The sequence below is a fragment of the Perissodus microlepis genome, chromosome 5 (assembly GCF_051167445.1).
Source record: "Perissodus microlepis isolate ML-2025 ecotype Zambia chromosome 5, ASM5116744v1, whole genome shotgun sequence".
Lineage (NCBI taxonomy): Eukaryota > Metazoa > Chordata > Actinopteri > Cichliformes > Cichlidae > Perissodus > Perissodus microlepis.
In genome coordinates this window covers 18124010-18143343 of record NC_140465.1, presented here as the reverse complement: position 1 = coordinate 18143343, position 19334 = coordinate 18124010, and the positions used below count along the sequence as shown (strand labels likewise).

Genomic DNA, 19334 nt, shown 5'->3' with positions numbered 1-19334 from the left:
ACGGAAATAAAGGTTACATTGGCGAAAACGTTACAGTTCTGTCCCCCTACCTAAAATCGATAAGTGATTGGCTTACTTGATGGTTAAGATTTTGTGGGTGTAGTGCTGTCGTGTTCACAAAAGGTAAGCACACAGCCATGTCAAGTTGTAAAACGTGTGTGTGTTTTCTCTCCTTATACAAGTGTCGTCGGTGCACATAACGGTAGCTTTGTAACGTTAGTCGTCGTTACAGTGATGCCTTTGTCTAGGCTTTAACCCACCAGGTAACGTTAAGGCTAACCGTTAACTGTAGCTAAGGCTAGCTGCTCCGAGGTGCGTACCTGTCCACGCTGAGTGACAGACACTCAGGTGTGTGGACAGCTGCCATTCTGCATGCTAGGCTGCTGATGTGTGCACGCTGGACGGCAGCCTGTGCGCAGCTGCTGGGGAGCATTAAGGGAGAGCTGTTAACATTCTTGGCGAGTCAGACCTCCAGACATACCAGCATCATTGCCGCGCACTCAGAGAAATGTCATTCGAGGTGAAAGCAGTGAGCTGCTGGGTCTGCAGCATTTAACAACGTAAAATAAGGTACTTAAAACCTACTAGGAGAGCAGAGGGTTTGTTTATTTTTATTTTTTATTTTATTTTTTAAACACCTTCATTTTCCTAGTTCTCCTCTCCCGAAAGTATATGTTAAATACCTTTAAATTCATCATTTAAGGCTCCAACGTGCCTTTTTGGTCCTCCTTCCACTGTACACAGTGCCAATAGTATATTTTTTATTACAGTTATTGACATTTCTGCGTTAGGCCTATTGTTTGATATCACATATGTATGAGGATCACTGCTGTTTACTCTGTAAATGAGTACAGTTAGTTTTAGAGGCAGACTAAGCTTTCTACTACTACTGCTTTTCTACAGGGATATAGCAGCCAAAAATCTGCATTACATTTACTGAGAGCAGTGGCCAGTGTTCACCTATGGTGCTGCATAAATCCTACTTTGGCTGTTTCACAAAGAGGAATGAATGACAACAATAATACTGATCATTTGGTACTTTGTCATTTTACACATTAGCGTTGGTACAAGAATTGACAGTTGGAGCATCCTCACTTTCTGTACATTAAAGAATACTCCTGTATAATGTAAAAATGTCATGTATAATATAAAAGTAAACATAAGAAGACAAAATGTGTGCATTTCACAATCCACACTTTAAATGGATATGTATGTATTAAATAAAATGTAAGCTATGGGCTATATTGACTTGGGGTACAGTGATGCGGTATTTTAGAGATGGGTTTGGATTCTACAGGCTGGTTTGCATGTTCTGCCTGCAACTGTGTGGGCTTCTTCTGGGTACACAGTCTACACACAGTCGTTAGTTTTAAATGGGTGTGAATGTCAGTTACATGATAGGTATCAAGTACACCCTACATGAACATACACTCACTAACCACTTTATTAGATAAAACTGTCCAAGTCCTTGTTAATATAACTAATATACAATCAGCAAATCACATGCGACTGCAGTTTATTCAATAATGCAAAGATCAAGTAGACGTAATCAGGATGACCAGCTGAAGTTCAAACCGTGCATCAGAATTGGGTGAAAAAAGGTGATTTAATTACTTTGAACATGGTATGTTTGTTGGTGCAAGACTGGCTGTTTCAGAAACTGCTGATCTACTGGGATTTACCCAACCATCTTTAGGGATTTACAGAGAATGATCCGAAAAAGGAAAAATATCCAGTGCGGGCAGTTCTCTGGATAAAAATGCCTCGTTGATACCAGAGGGTAGAGGAGAATAGCTTTGAGCTGATAGGAAGGGAACGATAACTCAAATAACCACTCATTACAACCAAGGTATGCAGAAGATCATCTCTGAATGCAAATCATATTGAACCTTGTCAAATCACCATGCCTTATATTCATGGTTAAGCCTGATTGTGGTGTTGTAATAAGGCCGGTGATATTTTCTTGACCCACTTCAACCCCTTCTTTTGATCAAGGTCTTTTTGTTGAACAAAGAATTGCTTCCAACAACAATTACGGCAATATTAACAAACAGTCGTGCCCCCCCACCCACCCATCCAGAACAGTGTAACTAAAACCCAGCCAGAGAGGAAAGAAGAGATAAAATAAAAGAAAATTACAGATACAAAGTAAATAATAAAATAAATGAACAACAGCAAGGGAAAAAAAAAAAAAAAAAACAACAAAAAACAACAAAAAAAAAAACCCCACTCACACGCACATCAAGCGATAGTATCCGGACTTAATCTTTCAAAGTAAGTAAGAAAAGGTTTTCAACCCCTTCTTAAACTGAGCATCGTCTAAATACCACAACCTACCTGAGTAATGTTTCTGACCATGTCCATCCCTTTATGACCATAGTGCATCCATCTTCTGATGCCTGCTTCCAGCAGGATAATGTGCAATGTCACAAAACCGGTTTCTTGAAAATGACAGTGCACTGAAATGGTCACCACAGTCACCAGATCTTGATTGAATAAAGGACCTTTGCGATGTGGTAGAACGGCATATTGGTATTATGGATATACAGCCCATAAATCTGCAGCAACTATGTGATGCTATCATGTCAATATGGGCCAAAATCTCAGAGGAATGTTTCCAGCACCTTGTTAGATCGACGTCACAAAGAATTATTGTATTTCTGAAGGCAAAAGGGAGGCCAGCCTAGTACTAGCGAGATGTACCTAATAAAGTGCCTGTTGAGTGCATGTGTAAAGGAAAAAAATGTGGGTTTGAGGAAGGACTTTGAGTTGGGAATAAGATTAGTAACTACTAACTGAACTACTGTAACTAATACTAATAACTATTGCTGAACCCCACAGAGTGACAGTTGATAAACAGCCACTCCTTTCAGTGGGAGTCTCTCATGCTCCCCATTCTCATACTCATTTAAGCTTTACTTGCTTAGATTTTTAATCATTTTCATAACTATTAGTCATACAGTGTGGTTGTGTGTACAACAAAGGGTTTGCGGAAATTGTTTTCACTGACGTTCTTGATTTTACTGAGACTCCTTTAACTAAATACTTAATTGCTTTTACCATAACGAGAAGTAACATCATTTATTGCTAGTTTTTCAAAGTGAAAGTGTATGCCAGAAATCCAGAATACTTGAGAAACCTGCATTTTTTTTCTTAAATCAAGAAAACAACAGCCACACTGTATGCTTTGAGCCTGATTTCTTTGTGTTTATTTTCTGCCCTTTTCACGCTGTTTGCAGTACATGTTGCGCTTAAGGATGAGAGGATCTGTCAAGAAGGGGAAGAGACCAGTTCTAAACCTTAAGGCAACTTTTTATGTTTAATACATGAAATCATCTTAGTGAGATTTTGAGACCACGTTATCTGTAGGTAAAGGAAATCACATGTCAAATTGTTATTTTATGTTCATCCCTTTTGACTCCAAGGAAAGTCACAGCAGCGCCGCCATGAACAGCTGGCATTTCAAATCTTTTGACTTCATAATATCAGTTTATATTTTTCATGAGTGACAATCTTATCATCTGCTTCTGATACAGTACAACTGAGTATAGCTCTGTTATTTCTGTGCATTATTTCCCAAATGCTGTTACTTAATTGGACTTTGTCTTCTCAGGGGTTCGTCATGGCCTTGAAAAGGAGAAGGGCGACGTCTCCCTCTAGCAGTGTGAGTGGAGGAGATTTTGACGATAGCCAGGCTTCGTCGTTAGTGCCTTCATTTGGGAGAAAGAGGAGAAGGACCTCAAACATTCCTACTGTGGATCCTGTAATTTTACAAATTTCAGTTACCATTTCTTAAAAAATGAACTGTGAGAATTATAGTGCCACACTGACCGTAAGTATTTAATGACGAAAAGGGTGTGGGTGTTTTTAAGTGTTTCAATTTTGCCTTACAGATTGCTGTATGCCACGAACTATACAACACAATCAGAGATTACAAGGATGACCAGGGGAGGATGTTGTGTGAGCTCTTCATTAGAGCCCCGAAAAGGAGGTGATGAGAGGGATGAGTGATCATTAGATATACTTACATTATTAAAATCCTATAATAGCAATCCCAAAATGTGAAGTTGAATACAAACATTACAAAAAATTATAATTTTCCTACAGGAATCAGCCAGACTATTACCACGTGGTGTCTCAGCCTATTGACATGATGAAGATCCAGCAAAAATTAAAGATGGAGGAGTACGATGATGTTGAACAACTAACTAGTGACTTTCAACTTTTATTCAACAATGCAAAGACTTATTATAAGGTAACAAATAGATATTTCTACTCTAAATGGTTTAACATATTTGTAACGGAAGTGTAAGGTCCAGAGTATGAACATAAAATTAATTTGTCTTGCCCTAATGTAGTCGGACAGTCCAGAATACAGAGCAGCCTGCAAACTGTGGGACCTTTACCTGCGCACCAAGAATGAGTTTGTTCAGCGAGGGGAATATGATGAAGATGATGAAGATGGATACGATGCACAAGACAACCCTGGAGGATCTACCGAAGATGAGGTGCATTTTAGGGATACATTGTTATTCTTCAGTATAAGCCATCTACTGGACAGAATCAGTATTGAATCAGCTCTCAGTGTATTTTGTTAGTAATCAGCAAAGTTTCTACAATTTATGGTTGTCCCTCAGTTGCATTTTTACTACAGCTTTAGTTAGTGTAGTTGTGATCAAAGCTAAAAAATTATGTTAGCCATATTAGCCCTGCAACAACTGGAGTGTCCCATTCTTTGCACTGTTCCACACTTGCATATATAGTATTTCACTGGGTTTTCAGTTTTCCATGGGATTGGCAAACAGAAAAGTTTGATTTGGGCTATTTGAAGTTTATACTCAGGTTATTTGATTTGCTTTACTTACCTTCACAGCTATTTTTAATATTTTACCAGCGCTAAACCCACCAAAAGACCAAAACCAAAAATCTACAAACATGAGGTTGCTGTGTTAAAAAATATGAGTCACACAAGCAAACTAACCAATAAATGCAGCAACAGAGTAACAGGTTGTTGCTTTGTTTTCTGACTGCAGCCTACAGTTAAAATGATAATGATCAATTAATGCCATTGTGCTCTTTAAACAACAAGATTTCTCCAGGGGTTAATTTGTTAATAAAGCTGACCATTTTTATGTGTAGTAATAATGAGAAAATTAATCATGAATTACAAATTTTTTTAATAGAAAGTGTGATTAAATTTTAATGCATTATGTAAACTTTATACCAAGATACTAACACTGATCTTAACAGAAGAAGTAGCGACCGGATAGGACTTTAAATTTTTCTGAAGATATTGCAGTTGCAGTTCTGTCATGTGAAACATTTAGCTCATCTGTTTTAAGGACTTTTAAACTCAGTCCCAGCAGTAACAGATCTAAAAGCCATCTTTTACTGTGTCAGTGTTTATACGGTCTACAGCTGACATGACTAAAGATGATACTGTATTTTGCTGCTTGACTGATGTAAATACTTGCATATCAGAGTGCACCTACCTGTTTGAAAGAAGTCCTTGAGCAGCTCCTTGATGCTGTGGTGTCGTACACTGAGCCCACTGGTCGCCTTGTCAGCGAGCTGTTCCAGAAGCTTCCCTCCAAAATGGTACGAGAACCTTGAGTATGACTTGTAAAATGAAACATAAAATACGTTTGTTTAGTTTGATTTGCAGTTTGCCTTTTTCATTTAGCAATACCCAGATTATTATGCCATCATTAAGGAACCAATAGATCTGAAAATCATTGCTCAAAAGATTCAGGTACGCTTATATTTTCCTGTTAAATTCTGATTTAGTGTTTTTAAATATTTTCTTAATGAAATGTCCAACCAATACTTTTGCTTTTAGTTGGGCCATTACAGGAGTGTCAATGCCATGGCTAAGGACATAGACTTGTTGGTCAAGAATGCCAAAACCTACAATGAGCCTGGATCACAGGTGTTTAAGGTCAGGGTGCATCTGAAAGCACGATGCAGGCTATTGCCGGTGTCCAAGACTAACTTGTGACTTGCTGTTGTCTTGCAGGATGCAAACACCATTAAAAAGATTTTTGCACAAAAGAAGTCAGAGATAGAACACGGAGAGCCAATCAAGTCCAGCATTCGTATCAGGTACTTAACACCTGGAATAATGTAGAGAGAAGTTGTGTTAACTGTGTGGTTTTAACTCGGCTCTTTAAATTTTTCGGTCTGTCTTTGCAAGGAATAGAAGATCTGCACAGGGAGACCGCCTCTCAGCTATCACCATGGCTCTTCAGTATGAAAGTGATGAGGAAGGCATACTCTCCGGTACATCATCATCTCATTGTTAAACTGTTGGATGTTGATTAAGTTGCTCTTTACGGTGTTGTAACAGAGATTAGCCATTAGCCATTTATCTCCTTCTGTGTTTGACAGGGTCTGTCCACTATGATGAGGGAGAATCAGAGGCAGAGAGTATGACCTCTAACATGGACATGAGTAATCCCATCTTCCAGCTGTATGAAGCTGTGCGCGGTGCCAGGAACAGCCAGGGCCAGCTGATTTCTGAGCCTTTCCTGCAGCTACCGTCCAGGAAAGACTACCCAGACTACTACCACCAGATTAGTCAGCCCATCTGCCTTCATCAGATCAAGTATGACAGAACTGTGTTTTCATAGTGCTGTTTTCATGCTCTTAAACTTGTTTTTTTTTTTTTTTTTAAATTTTGGTAAAATTATTTGTGGTTCAGAATTTAAAGAAATCAAGAAAGAAAACTTCATTTTCTTATATTGGCAAATATCAGCTCGTTTTGTTCCTCATTTGTTCTTCAATGTTTTCATCAATGATTTGTTTTTTGTTTTTTTCACCTGCATCCTGTCTTTTTTATCTTATGTGGGAAAATGTGGCATCAAACACACTCACTGTACAGTTCAGTTTCCCTGTGCCCTCCTTCCCAAATGTGAGAGCCCATAATTCCCCACAGGAACAAGATGAAAAACAATGAGTATGAGAGTGTTGAGCACATCGACTCAGATCTGACATTGATGTTTGAGAATGCCAAGCGATACAACGTTCCTCACTCTTCCATCTACAAGCGTGCTCTAAAACTTCAGCATATTCAGCAGGTCAGTGCCTGCCCGTTCCTTGTAGTTGTGCGTCTATGTTGGATTTGCTTGGAGATTCTCTTTAAAAAAGAGCTCCTTTATGGATTATTAAAGATTACACCTTTCTGTCAGTTTTGTGGTGTTTTGTTTTGTTTTGTTTTTTTGTTAAAGAATTATTGTAACTCCGGATTGTTTTTATCACCTTTCACCTAGATGAAGAGAAAGGAGCTTTTACAGAGAGATGATGATGATGGAGACAGCATGCTCTCCTCTGCCACCTCTGACACCAGTAGCACAAAAAGAAAAAGGTGCACTTTGTCACGTACTTGTTGAATTCTCTGAAGTTGGTCATTTCTTGGAAAGGGGATACCTGTGTGACAGTTCTTTGGTGGTTTCTCTCTGGTTTCTAGTCACAAGAAGAATACGAAGAAAAACAGGATGAAAGCTCTCTTTGCTGCTGTGACTGAGGCGCGAGAAGCCGGCACTGGTCGCAGATTGTGTGACCTCTTCATGGTCAAGCCTTCGAAGAAGGACTATCCCGACTACTACAAAGTCATCCTGGAACCAATGGACCTGAGGACCATAGAGCACAATATCCGCTCAGACAAGTACCTTACCGAAGACTCAATGCTGGAAGATATGAAGCTGATGTTCCGCAATGCGCGACACTACAATGAGGAAGGCTCTCAGGTTTGATGCGCCTCCCTTTTTTTGATACATTTTAGAGATCCCAGTTATTTGTTCTATATTTTCTAAAGTTAAAGAAGCTGATTTGTTTCTTGTTCCTGAAGACAAGTCCTTTCACTATTAGAGTAGATAGTATGACAAAAATCAAAGGTCTCCTTTGAGCTTTTAATTATTTTCAATCATATACACACACCTATGAGCTTGAAGCTCAGACTTTATTTATTAAGACCAGATATCTTTGATATCATCATCTAAGCCACGCAGTTCTGTCAGCGGAGCCACTTCAAATCTTTTGTTTGCAAGGGGCAGCCAATCAAAGGAAAGTTGGCTTGTTTGACACAGAGATTGAACCTAGAGGGGGTCTACCCTGAACTTCTGTATCTGTAGGTCTACAACGATGCAGACGTCCTAGAGAAGATCATGAAAGACAAGCGCAAAGAGCTTGGCCCAGCAACTGATGATGATGACATGATGTCCCCAAAGTTGAAAATAAGTATGTCACTCAAGTAACATAATCAAACAATATATGCAAGTATGTAAATTTCTTATCTGTCAAGAATTAGAAATGTTCCTACTTCTGTTGCAGGAAAGAACAGCATTACTCTAAAGAAGTCAAAGTATTTAACACCTCTACAGCAGAAACTGCATGAACTGTACGAAGCTGTCAAGAACTACACTGATAAGCGGGGCCGTCGTCTCAGCACGATCTTCCTGCGGTTGCCTTCTCGTGCTGAGCTGCCTGACTATTACATTGCCATCAAGAAACCTGTGGACATGGAGAAGATCAGGAGCCACATGTTGGCTAACAAGTACCAGGATGTAGATGCTCTGGTTGAGGACTTGGTGCTCATGTTCAACAACGCCTGCACTTACAATGAGCCAGAGTCTCTGATTTACCGCGACGCTCTGTTGCTGCACAGGGTGCTGTTAGAGACGAGGCGTGACCTGGAGGGAGGAGAGGATGCCCATGTACCCGATGTGCCTCGCCTCATCCAGGAACTCATTCGCAGCCTCTTTGTTTCTGTGCTCGGCCACCAAGATGATGAGGGACGTTGTTACAGCGATTCACTCGCTGAGATCCCAGCTGTTGATCCCGCTAACCCAGAGAAGCCATCGCTCAATTTTGAGATTATCAGAAATAATGTGGATCGAGGCCATTACAAGAGGTTGGATGTATTTCAGGACCACATGTTTGAAGTGTTGGAGAAGGCCAGAAGACTGAATCGGTAAAGTATTGCTGAACATTGTACACAAAACCAAATCAGTGCTTATTATTAAAAGAAGCAGAAGTTAGTGTTACATCATTTGTTCATTACAGGACAGACTCAGAGATCTTTGAAGATGCTGTGGAGCTGCAGCAGTTCTTCATACGTATCAGAGATGAACTGTGTAAGAACGGAGAGATCTTGATGTCCCCAGCGCTCAGCTATACTTCTAAGCATCTGCATAGTGATGTCGAAAAGGAGAAGAAAGAGAAGCTCCCTAAGGAGTTTGAAGAGGACAAAATTAAGAGAGAAGAGGAGAAAATCGGTATTATGTCAAACACTTTATGTATTAAAACTAAAAGTCCATAAAAAGTGCTATCATAGACTACCATGCATCTGTGCATATAGCCTTGTTTTGCTGAATATGTGGTGAATTCACAGAAGCAGAGAAGAGGGAGGATCCTGTTGGAGGATCATGGCAGTCGGGCCTACAGCGCACATACAGTCAGGACTGCAGCTTCAAGGACAGTATGTACCATGTGGGAGACTACGTGTACGTGGAGCCTGCGGAGCCTAACCTCCAGCCCCATATAATCTACATTGAGCGTCTTTGGCAAGACAACACCGGTCAGTCTCTTAATACTAATTAAATTGTTTTGTCATTAAAACAAAAAATCATATTGATATTTTCAGGCAGTAAAACTGAGTAAGTTTTTCTACCGCTTATACACACAGGGGAAAAGTGGCTGTATGGCTGCTGGTTCTATAGGCCAAATGAAACATTTCATCTGGCTACAAGGAAATTCCTGGAGAAGGAAGTTTTTAAGAGTGACTATTATAACAAAGCTCCTGTCAGCAAGATTATGGGAAAATGTGTGGTCATGTTTGTGAAGGTAATTCACTGCTTTTTTTGTTCTTTTTAGATTAATAATAGGTTTTGTTTTATGGCGGCTGTGTTTTAAATGCGTTTTTCATTGAAGGAATACTTCAAGCTTCATCCTGAAGGCTTCAGAGCGGAGGATGTTTATGTCTGTGAGTCCCGTTACTCTGCCAAGTCCAAGTCCTTCAAGAAGATCAAGATGTGGACGATGCCCTTGAGCTCTGTTCGGTTTGTTCCCAGAGAGGTACCCCTTCCTGTAGTCCGTGTGGCATCCATTTTTGCCCAGAAACAGGAGGAGAAGCCACCAGAGATTGCAGATGAAAGCAAGATTACAAATGGTATAATAGACAAGGTAAATAGCGATTTGACTGCTTCTATAAAAACTGGTAGTGTGCATATAAGTCTCGCTGTCAGCAAAATGATTTGTGTCTGCAGGAAAGGGAAGATGTGCCATTGGATGTGACCAATGGGGAGCCAGGGTGTCAGTACTACGAGCAACTCTGCTACAACAACCTGTGGCTTAAAGTAGGAGACTTCGTTTACATCGCTTCTCATGGACTTGTGCCCCACCGAGTTGGCAGGTAGCGTAGCTGCTCCTGTGAAAGTTGCGTTATGACAGACAAAACTTAGTATTATATTATAATACTAATATTTTTGCTTAGTTATAAAGATATGCTTACAATTCAGTTTGCTTTTTCCAAACTGCCATTTGGAATATGCCTCATGCTTCCCTGCAGTTATAATAATTGAAACTCTATTGTTTGTATGCTGATAATAGTTAATCAAATGCTTAAAAAACAGCGTCTTTTATATTTTTTATTGAACAGGATTGAGAAAATGTGGATGCGCGATGGAGCAGGTTACTTTTTTGGTCCCATCTTTATTCATCCTGAAGAAACGGAGCACGAACCCACAAAGATGTTCTATAAGAAGGAAGTGTTCCTCAGCAACCTGGAGGAGACTTGTCCCATGACCTGCATCATAGGTACCCTAAACAGAACACCGTCAGTTTTGTGTACTACTTTATGATGATAACATTATCAGAAGAATCCTTAAAAGCATTAATTAAATCTGTTCTCATTTCACAGGAAAGTGTGTCGTGTCGTCCTTCAAAGACTATTTGTCATGTCGGCCGACTGAAGTGCCTGAAGAGAACGTTCTGCTCTGTGAGAGCCGCTACATTGAGAGTGAGAAGCAGATGAAGAAATTCAAAGGTCTGAAGCGCTTCTCACTCTCTGGGAAGGTGCTGGAAGATGAAATCTACTATTTTAGGTGAACAGTCTGTACGCTATGTATGCCTATCATTGTTGGTTGGTGATAAATCAAGATGTCTCAGCTATTAAGTGTTAAAGAGCAAAGTAATAAATGTTTTATTGGTCCAAACTGTTTTAAAGACTGGCATAGTTTGCATAGAGACAGCTGATCTTTTCATACTGGATGGTTTTCATTTCTGTGTGTGCTTTAATTTTCTACTGCCATCCATGTATGTATTTGAGTTACTGAAAGGAGAACTTAAATCAATTAGCAAGCTTTTCCTAACTGAAGAATTTATTTGAAAAAGAAGAATAAATTACACTGAATGTCTTGTACAGGAAGCTAATAGTACCCCAGAAGGAGCCATCCCCACTGTTAGATAGGAAAATTGAGGAACTGGAAGCTAAGTTTGCTGACATGACTGATGAAGAGCTAGAGGATCTTGGGGATGATGATGGCGAGCTAGGGGACCAGACTCTTCCACAGATGCAGTCTTCCATGTCTAGTGACATGGATATCATGCCTTACACTCCTCCGCAGGTTAGTATGAAAGTAATTATTTTAAATAATTTTGAGCAATAATAATTGTGCGGTATTTTTACGGATTATTCCCCTTTGATTGGTTACAGTCCACACCAAAGTCCATAAAAGGGCTTTCAAAGAAGGAAGGCTCAAAGAGGAAGATCAACATGAGCGGTTACATCCTGTTCAGCAGTGAGATGCGAGCGGTGATAAAAGCTCAGCACCCAGACTTTTCCTTTGGGGAGTTGAGCCGCCTTGTTGGCACAGAGTGGAGGAACCTGGACAGTTCCAGGAAAGCAGAGTATGAAGGTGAGTATTTTTATTTGATATTCCTATTCAGTTAATAGCATAGAGATTGATTGATGGATTGACTGATTGAATCTATCGATCCACTTATTTATGGCTCACGAATTGTGAATGATAAAGTTAACACCTTATACTTATATTTCTTGTGTTTCAGAGCGAGCAGCAAAAGTGGCTGAGCAACAGGAACGTGAGAGGGCCCAGCATCAGACGTCCCCTAGAGCAGGTACCCCAGTAGGGGCACTGATGGGGGTGGTGCCTCCCCCAACCCCCATGGGGATGCTAAATCCCAGCATGACGCCTGTGTCAGGTAACCCCTCATAGATGCAGATGGATCCCCAGTGCACACTACAAGACTGGAATAAGAAGCTTAACTGCTAGAATTACTCACATTTTCAATTTTTTGTTTTGATTTTGCTGTGATTTCCTTTTATATTGCCTCTAACATTATTTCACCTAATTCATAAACTTAAATTGTGCATAACACCCATTATGCATCACCCAGACACATAATAAAAATTGTAGAATCTGCATTTCAATTGGATCATGGAGTGTCCTACACATGAAAGGGTGGTATACACCATTTAAGGGTTTATACGGTAAAATGAATGCTTGGCCATGCTGCACATACACTAAAACGATTTCATGCACATTTCCCATTTGTGTGACCTTTTCCCATTCATTTATATATAGTAACATATAACTGCATGCCTGGTAGTGAATGCATGTTTGACTAATGCATGTTGCTGTTTTGTGTTACTACTGTTCCTTCCTAAGAAGGTAGGATGGGTGCATATAGGTCAGCTATGATGCCCCTGCAAGGACATGTTGAAGGCATGGTTAGTATGACTGGCATACCACCACATCACATGGGGGTGCCTGTCTTTCCCCAACATCTCCTACGCGTTATGCCTGGGTTCCCTGGAATACCATACTTTGGTAAGAGTGCTGTCATAGCCACACCACCTGTCAAGCAGTTGCTTCCTGTCTACCAATCTGACTTGCTGGAGGGGCTACCTGTACCAATAGGCTGAGGTCCTTAAGTTGATGACTAGACAGCTGAGAGCGCATAGTCTCAACAAGGACTTGGGTATTTATGCAGCTCATTACCAACAGACCTGATGGTAATGTGTTAACATAACCTTGATTATGATGCTAATAAATCCACATGTAATCATCTTTTTAATGATTGGCATTTCTGAAATTCCTAAAAACACTGGTTAATTTCTAGTATTGTATTTTTAACATAGTATTTGGAATATAAACCAGTAGCACTTGGCTGGCTCAAATTTGTCATGGATTAATATCTTCACAGGTATTAATGGCGTAGGTGGACCTGGAGCAGGAAGTGTTCATGGATCTCAGGTAATCAGTTGGGCTCTGAAAAAGAAATCCCTTAAAACTGTATATAAGATTTGTGTCTAGGTATAGTTTGCAACCTTGATGCAGATGTGTGTTTGGATATAAGCCTGGAAATCATCAGGTCATTGGTTTAAAGTTTACATCAAACAACTTCAATACAACTTCAGTACCTGAAAAACTTCTTTAATGTTTGCACTTTATTTAGCTCCCTCCAAGAAAGTGTGCCTTTATGCCATTTGCATTTTTACACCTCAGAGTTTGTGGATCCGCTAAATCGTGAACGAGGTGACGTAGGAGTTTGAAATTGATACCACAGGTATATCTACTAATAATTTTGGACAAGTTCGAATTCTGGTGACCTTGATCTTAAGGTCAGGGGTCAACTTTTCTGAAAATCTTGTAAATACAATAATTCAAGAAGGAAGTCACCTAGGTTTATCAAATTTATACCATACTTGCATCTACTAGGAGGGGTAGCACTGGCAGCTGCCAATATTTTATAGCTTTGTATACATGTCAGTACTGATGATGATCAAATGTAATGTGAATGTCCTTTTTATATTTTTTTCCTGCTTGTAAAACCCTTTCAACCTCCACATGTGATATTGGGCTGTATAAAGAAATTGAGTGGAATTGAGCTGAATTATAGTTTGAATCAGAGAAATAATGGAGTTCTTGCATTGTTATGTTTAGATGGGTTTGGTTGGCCCAGGACAGCAGGCTCCACCACCGTACCCTGGTCAGGCTCAGATGGGACAACCTGCACTGCAGCAGCCATCCACCCCAGTGTTTGTGTCCCCGCCTGCCAAAAATCAGCGGGTGCTCCACTCTGAGGCTTACCTGAGATACATCGAGGGCCTTACAGCAGAATCCTCAACTGTTAGCAAGTGGGACCAAGCTCTCTCAGGTTCATTTTATACTTCAATAGTTAGTCATTCAGCCTACATAGAAAGGTAGTTACAGTAGTAGAAATATCTTCACATGCTGCGGGTATTTCTTATCCATGAATACCAATATTTTGTTTAATTGTACTTTTTTCATATTCATCTTTGATTTAATGTCTTTGCAATTTCAGTTCAAAAACAAGATGTGCGTTTGACAAAAGAGCAAGAGAGCAGACTGCCATCCCACTGGCTGAAGAGTAAGGGCGCCCACAAGACAATGGCAGATGCACTTTGGCGACTACGTGACCTAATGCTGCGGGATACCCTGAACATCCGTCAGATGCACAACCTGTAGCATGCTCATACTGCGAGCCTCTGTTCCGAAACCTGTGAGACAGGATGAGGGTTAAGCTCACTAAAAAGTCTTTACTTTGTGTTGTCATAATAAAAAGAAATGTTTGCATTCATACAAGCTGCTTTCTGTGTTGATGCTGTTTTCTGTTTTACAGTTTAAATATGCTGTTCAAAGTGCATTATTGTTAATGACTGTCATTCTGTACTGAAGGATTTCACGCGTTCACAATTAAAATGTGAAGAGTTCAGCACGGCTGCATTCCTTGACTGATTTGCTATTTGTTTATGTTTGAGGAGCATGACTTGAGAGGTCTGCAGCAGCTGTCTGTATCCATTACATTTCAGTAACACATGCTGCACTCCTGCATTTTACACATTGCTCTGAATCATGTTTTCCTAATGGTCGTGTGGCTGAACTTATTCCAGACCTATTATTAGCCTAGAGAATATGACTTCCTTTTTTCTATTTCTTCCAGTTGCCTTGCTTGGCCCTACTCTCTTGTATACTTTATCTTCCCTGTTCTACTGTGCGGCCACTTCTTTTTCATTTTCAACATGATTAGGAGGTTTTTTCTTCCTATTTTACCAAGTGTCACCTCCATGCACTGTTGTAGTACCTGTTTAGCCCCATGTGTGCCATTCCACCTCCCCATTACCAGTGTGCTGGTACCCAAATAAACTCAGTTACCCTCCCCCCCACCCAGTCTTCACAGTAAATCTGGCTGGTTCTTTGAACTAAAGTGATGCACACTTTGACTTAGACAGTCAGAGATAGTATAATTCTGATCATTTATCAGTACTGACACTTGTGAGACTCGTGAGATGTCGGGTCCGCGCTTTGTGTTTACATCTTTGTGTGCAGTCCATTTACCTGCTCTCATTTGCTGTTTTAGTTGGTTGCTGAAAAAGTTTTGTGAGCTTTAACCTGAGATTCTGTCGTTTCTGGCAAAATACATTTATATTTATAAATCAATTCAGGATTTAATGAATCGATATTGTGTTATTCAAGCTAAAATCGATTTGAATCGCAAAATCATTTTTTAAACCCACCCCTACATTTAATTTTTAGTAGGCACCTTTGAAAACATTCAAGGGCTCCTTACAAACAAATATGTGATATTTAGTTTGCGTACTTGGATTATTCCAATGAATGATTAATATATTATGCTAAATCCATACAGATTTTTCAATTTGGATATCATAGAGTTAGTAAACCTCTATTAACATCTGTGAAATGAAATGAAACTGAATTAAAAAAAACTAACATTTTGTACCCTAGGCAACCACCAAGATCCCAGTGCCTACAGACATTGAGTAACACTCAGAAAAATATGCTGGTAATTAGATAGTGTTAATAAATATCTTTTACTAAATATGAAAGTTTTTTTTAACATGTCCTAGCTTATATTATGAACAAAATCATTATGAGTGAGAATCTCTTGAATGATGCCACTCAGGCATCATTCATACCTGCTCTGTAAGCAGTTCCTGTCAGAAGGAGGGGGCACAGCGCGGGCGTTGGGGGGCGGAAGGCGGTACCTTAGTGCCTCTCTCCTTCTGAGAGTTTAAAAAATTTTCTTTTTTTATCTATCTATCTGTCTGTCTGTCTGTCTGTTTTTTGTCAGCAGATGCGGTTTGAAGTGTCTGTGTGGTGCAGCTGGTCTGGTCTGTCTCTAGGCAGTCCAGGCTGCACCCACCTGTAAAAGGTGGAGGCTCACCAGGACATACACAGCTCACAAGCTCCTGGCTCTGTCCACCCCTCTGTAGAAGGGTTTCTCTGAGAGGGGAAGGGCAGTGAGGCACAGCTCCCCGTTCCCCAACACCCCCCGCGAGGCCACCACTTCTTAGGGAAACCCTCTGCAGAGGAGTCATGAGAGCCAGGAAGTTGTGAGTTGTGTATGTCTACTCAGGCACCATTCATACCTGCTCTGTAAGCAGTCCCTTTCAGAAGGAGGGGGCACTGAGAGTTTAAAGGCTTTTTTTTTTTTTGTAAATGTGTATATAATGTTTATATAATGTCATTGAATATTTTAACTCCACTTGGTCCCGACAGGTGGCCACCTCTTCCTGAGCCTGGTTCTGTCGGAGGTTTCTCCCCGTTAAAAGGGAGTTTTTCCTCCCCACTGTCGCCAAGTGCTTGCTCATTGGGGATTTTGTTTTTTGTTTTTTTAAAGCAACCACTGATAAGTTCACTGGCATCAAATTTAGAACTCAGCAAATATGTAAATGGATGATTTGTCATCAAGTGAGGAATCATCCATTTAAAACACATTTGTAAGTCATGTTTAGTTGTATCTAAATATGATTTCTGGGACACTAAGGCCAATCACAGACTAATTTGGCCAATGGGGAAAAAAATAAATTAAAAAAATAGAAATTGATGTGTCATCGTTTCAAATAACATACATGACGTCAGCATATTTTTGCATATCTTATTTGTGTGGCATAGGGTTATGACCGGTGGGGTGCAATTTACCTGGCAGAAAAGTAACGTGGACCTAATGTTTAACATCGGAATCACTTTTACGGTAGAACAAAGAAATTAGCCACAGTTGCGTTAATAATATGCATATCTACTGCTGTCCCAGGTTTGAATGGTAGTCAAAATGGAGAGATATTTGACAGTTATGAAAAGAAAAACGTGTTGCATCTGAGACAAATGAGGCAAGTGCCGATAACTAGCCAAAAAATAAGCCAGGAGAGGCACTGAGCCAGGAGCTCATACTCCCTGGAGCTTTAAATACGGTGTCAAGTATGCTCGATGAGATGAATGCTGCAAATATTAAAGGCTGTCCCTCTCTCCAATGACACAGTTGCAAGGCGCATATGTGATATTTCATGTGACACTGAAGAACAACTCATTGATGCGCTGAAGGACAGACTTTTTGCATTACAAGTAGGCTACAGACAGCAACAAAGACTGTCTGTTAATTGCTTATGTGTGCTTTGTCATGTCAGAGTCTCTGTGCGAGGATTTGCTTTTTTGCAAGTATGTCTCAAGTAGAGTGACAGCTGATGAGCTCTTCAAGCTTCTTGACTGTTATCTTACAGAACATGACCTTCAATTGGACAATTGTGTGAGAATTTGCATGGATGGTGCACAAACTATGGCAGGGAAAAAGAAGGGTTTGCACGCACTTATCAAGAAAGTCTCCCCAAATGCGCAATGGACACACTGCCTTGTACACAGAGAACCCCTCGCATCGAGGCAGATTAACTCCGAACTCAAGACTGTTTTAAGCAACGTTGTTGCCGTGGTGAATTTCATGAAAACAAGACCCCTCAGCGCACAACTGTTTACCGCACTTTGTGAAGACATTGGAGCTGAGCATGTAGCTGTTTTGTTTCACAGTGAGGCAAGGTGGCTTTAGTGAGGTTAAGTGTTGACACGAGTCTTTGAGCTCAGAGAGGAAATTCTGATGATTTTATAGGAGGAAGGCATGCATGAAGTTGCAAGCAAGTTTAATGATGAAGTCTTTCTGATGAAGCTGGCCTCATCGATATATTTAAAAAGCTTAATGATTTAAATCTTCAGCTTCAAGGCAGCTTCAAGGTAGAGGCAAACATCCAACCAAACAAAATCAGTGTATTCACTTTAAAACTTGAGATGTACAGCAGATGACTTGATGAACAAAATGTTGATTCCTTTGAGAATCTAATCAACTTTGCCGAACCCAGTGAGCTGGGAGCTAGCACAGTGATCTTGTGTTTTAAAGAACACATCTCTTCCCTGAGAGCATTTTTTCAGAAATTCTTCCCAAACAACAGTGCTCAGTATGCCTGGGGGAGAGATCCATTTAATGCATCTGTACCTGATGATTTTACTTCTGCTGAAGAAGACCAGCTCATCAAGATCACCTCTGACTCCACACTCAGGCTGAGGTTTGCAGCTCAGACACTGAGTGAATTCTCGCTGGTGTGGAGAGGGAGCATCCACTCATAGGACAGAGCTGTGGACATTCTGCTTCTGTTTGCCACGTCCTATCTCTGTGAGATGGGGTTTTCTGCTGTTGTCTCACTGAAAACAAAGCATAGATCTAAGCTGAACATTAAACATGATTCGAGAGTGGCAGTATCAAGTCTGCAACCACGTTTTGAAAAGCTCTGCAGTGGAAAACAGGCACACTGCAGCTACTAAGAGTGAAAAGTATTAAGCTCTTACTAAATTATATTTTTTCATCTCTGTTCGCAGGTTTCTGGATTTCTTTTTTTAATAAGACTAAAACTGAACTTTATTTTTGCGTTCCTGGCAAAGTTCACATTCTGTTTAACTTGCTCCTTTTTTGTAGAAGTGGTGCAGACTAATGAAGCAGTCTAGTGACAAAAGTCACAAATAGTTGTTTGAAATGAAAGTTGTTCATTTAAAACAAAAATTACTGAAGAATTCATTGTGAATGAGTTTGCTATCTAAATAAAGATGCAGCTAGGATTTTCTGTCATTTGTTTGTTTGCATGGGGCGTGAAAACATTTCTTCCTGTCATGTGGGGAATGATGTAAAAAGTTTGAGAACCACTGATCTAAAGTATGATTAAAGTTCAGCCTGATTAATATAAATGTCACTGACAATTACTAATATTTTGGAAAACCAACATTTTTACCACTCAGTTGATGTCTTTCTGTTCAACAGCTCCTTTTCTAGACTTGTAGGAGTTTGATGTAATGTGGGGAGTGCTGGTCCCGACCCTCCAAGACAGTAAGAAGCAAGCAGAGGGAGAAAAACCATAAAATTATTTAGAAGCTGATTTAATCCTTAATGGCTGTGCAGCCGTTATAATTTACAACACAGAAGGTCAATGCAGACCTCATACATCCAAATTAGACAGTCAC

At 40.1% G+C, this 19334-nt stretch overlaps 1 protein-coding gene across 5 annotated transcripts; it reads left to right on the top strand.

The window, feature by feature from the left end:
* On the top strand, window positions 1-14754 carry LOC146387083 (protein polybromo-1-like). 5 transcript variants are annotated; one of them, XM_084928422.1, is made up of 29 exons: window positions 2-123; window positions 3614-3763; window positions 3894-3991; window positions 4108-4255; window positions 4359-4508; window positions 5482-5598; window positions 5684-5752; window positions 5840-5938; window positions 6017-6102; window positions 6200-6279; window positions 6388-6604; window positions 6935-7076; window positions 7269-7363; window positions 7466-7745; window positions 8130-8235; window positions 8329-8968; window positions 9061-9272; window positions 9389-9574; window positions 9683-9840; window positions 9928-10179; window positions 10263-10408; window positions 10655-10812; window positions 10916-11099; window positions 11420-11621; window positions 11711-11912; window positions 12064-12216; window positions 13222-13271; window positions 13962-14175; window positions 14344-14754. In XM_084928422.1, the coding sequence occupies exons 2-29, from the start codon at window positions 3623-3625 to the stop codon at window positions 14505-14507; spliced, it is 4749 nt and encodes a 1582-aa protein (XP_084784548.1). In that variant the 5' UTR covers window positions 2-123; window positions 3614-3622; the 3' UTR covers window positions 14508-14754. The 5 variants fall into 5 exon arrangements, with proteins under 5 accessions (XP_084784550.1, XP_084784548.1, XP_084784547.1 ...); XM_084928421.1 differs by having other exon boundaries at window positions 6194-6279; XM_084928423.1 differs by having other exon boundaries at window positions 3-123; window positions 3614-3664; window positions 6194-6279.
* Window positions 14755-19334: the final 4580 nt, after the last annotated feature.

Coding starts and splice junctions, on each gene's coding strand:
- LOC146387083 (XM_084928425.1), top strand. CDS start 3,623: ATGGCCTTGAAAAGGAGAAGGGCGACGTCTCCCTCTAGCAGTGTGAGT. Junction 8,969..9,060: donor AAGGCCAGAAGACTGAATCG/GTAAAGTATTGC, acceptor TGTTCATTACAG/GACAGACTCAGAGATCTTTG. Junction 10,813..10,915: donor TCCCATGACCTGCATCATAG/GTACCCTAAACA, acceptor CTCATTTCACAG/GAAAGTGTGTCGTGTCGTCC.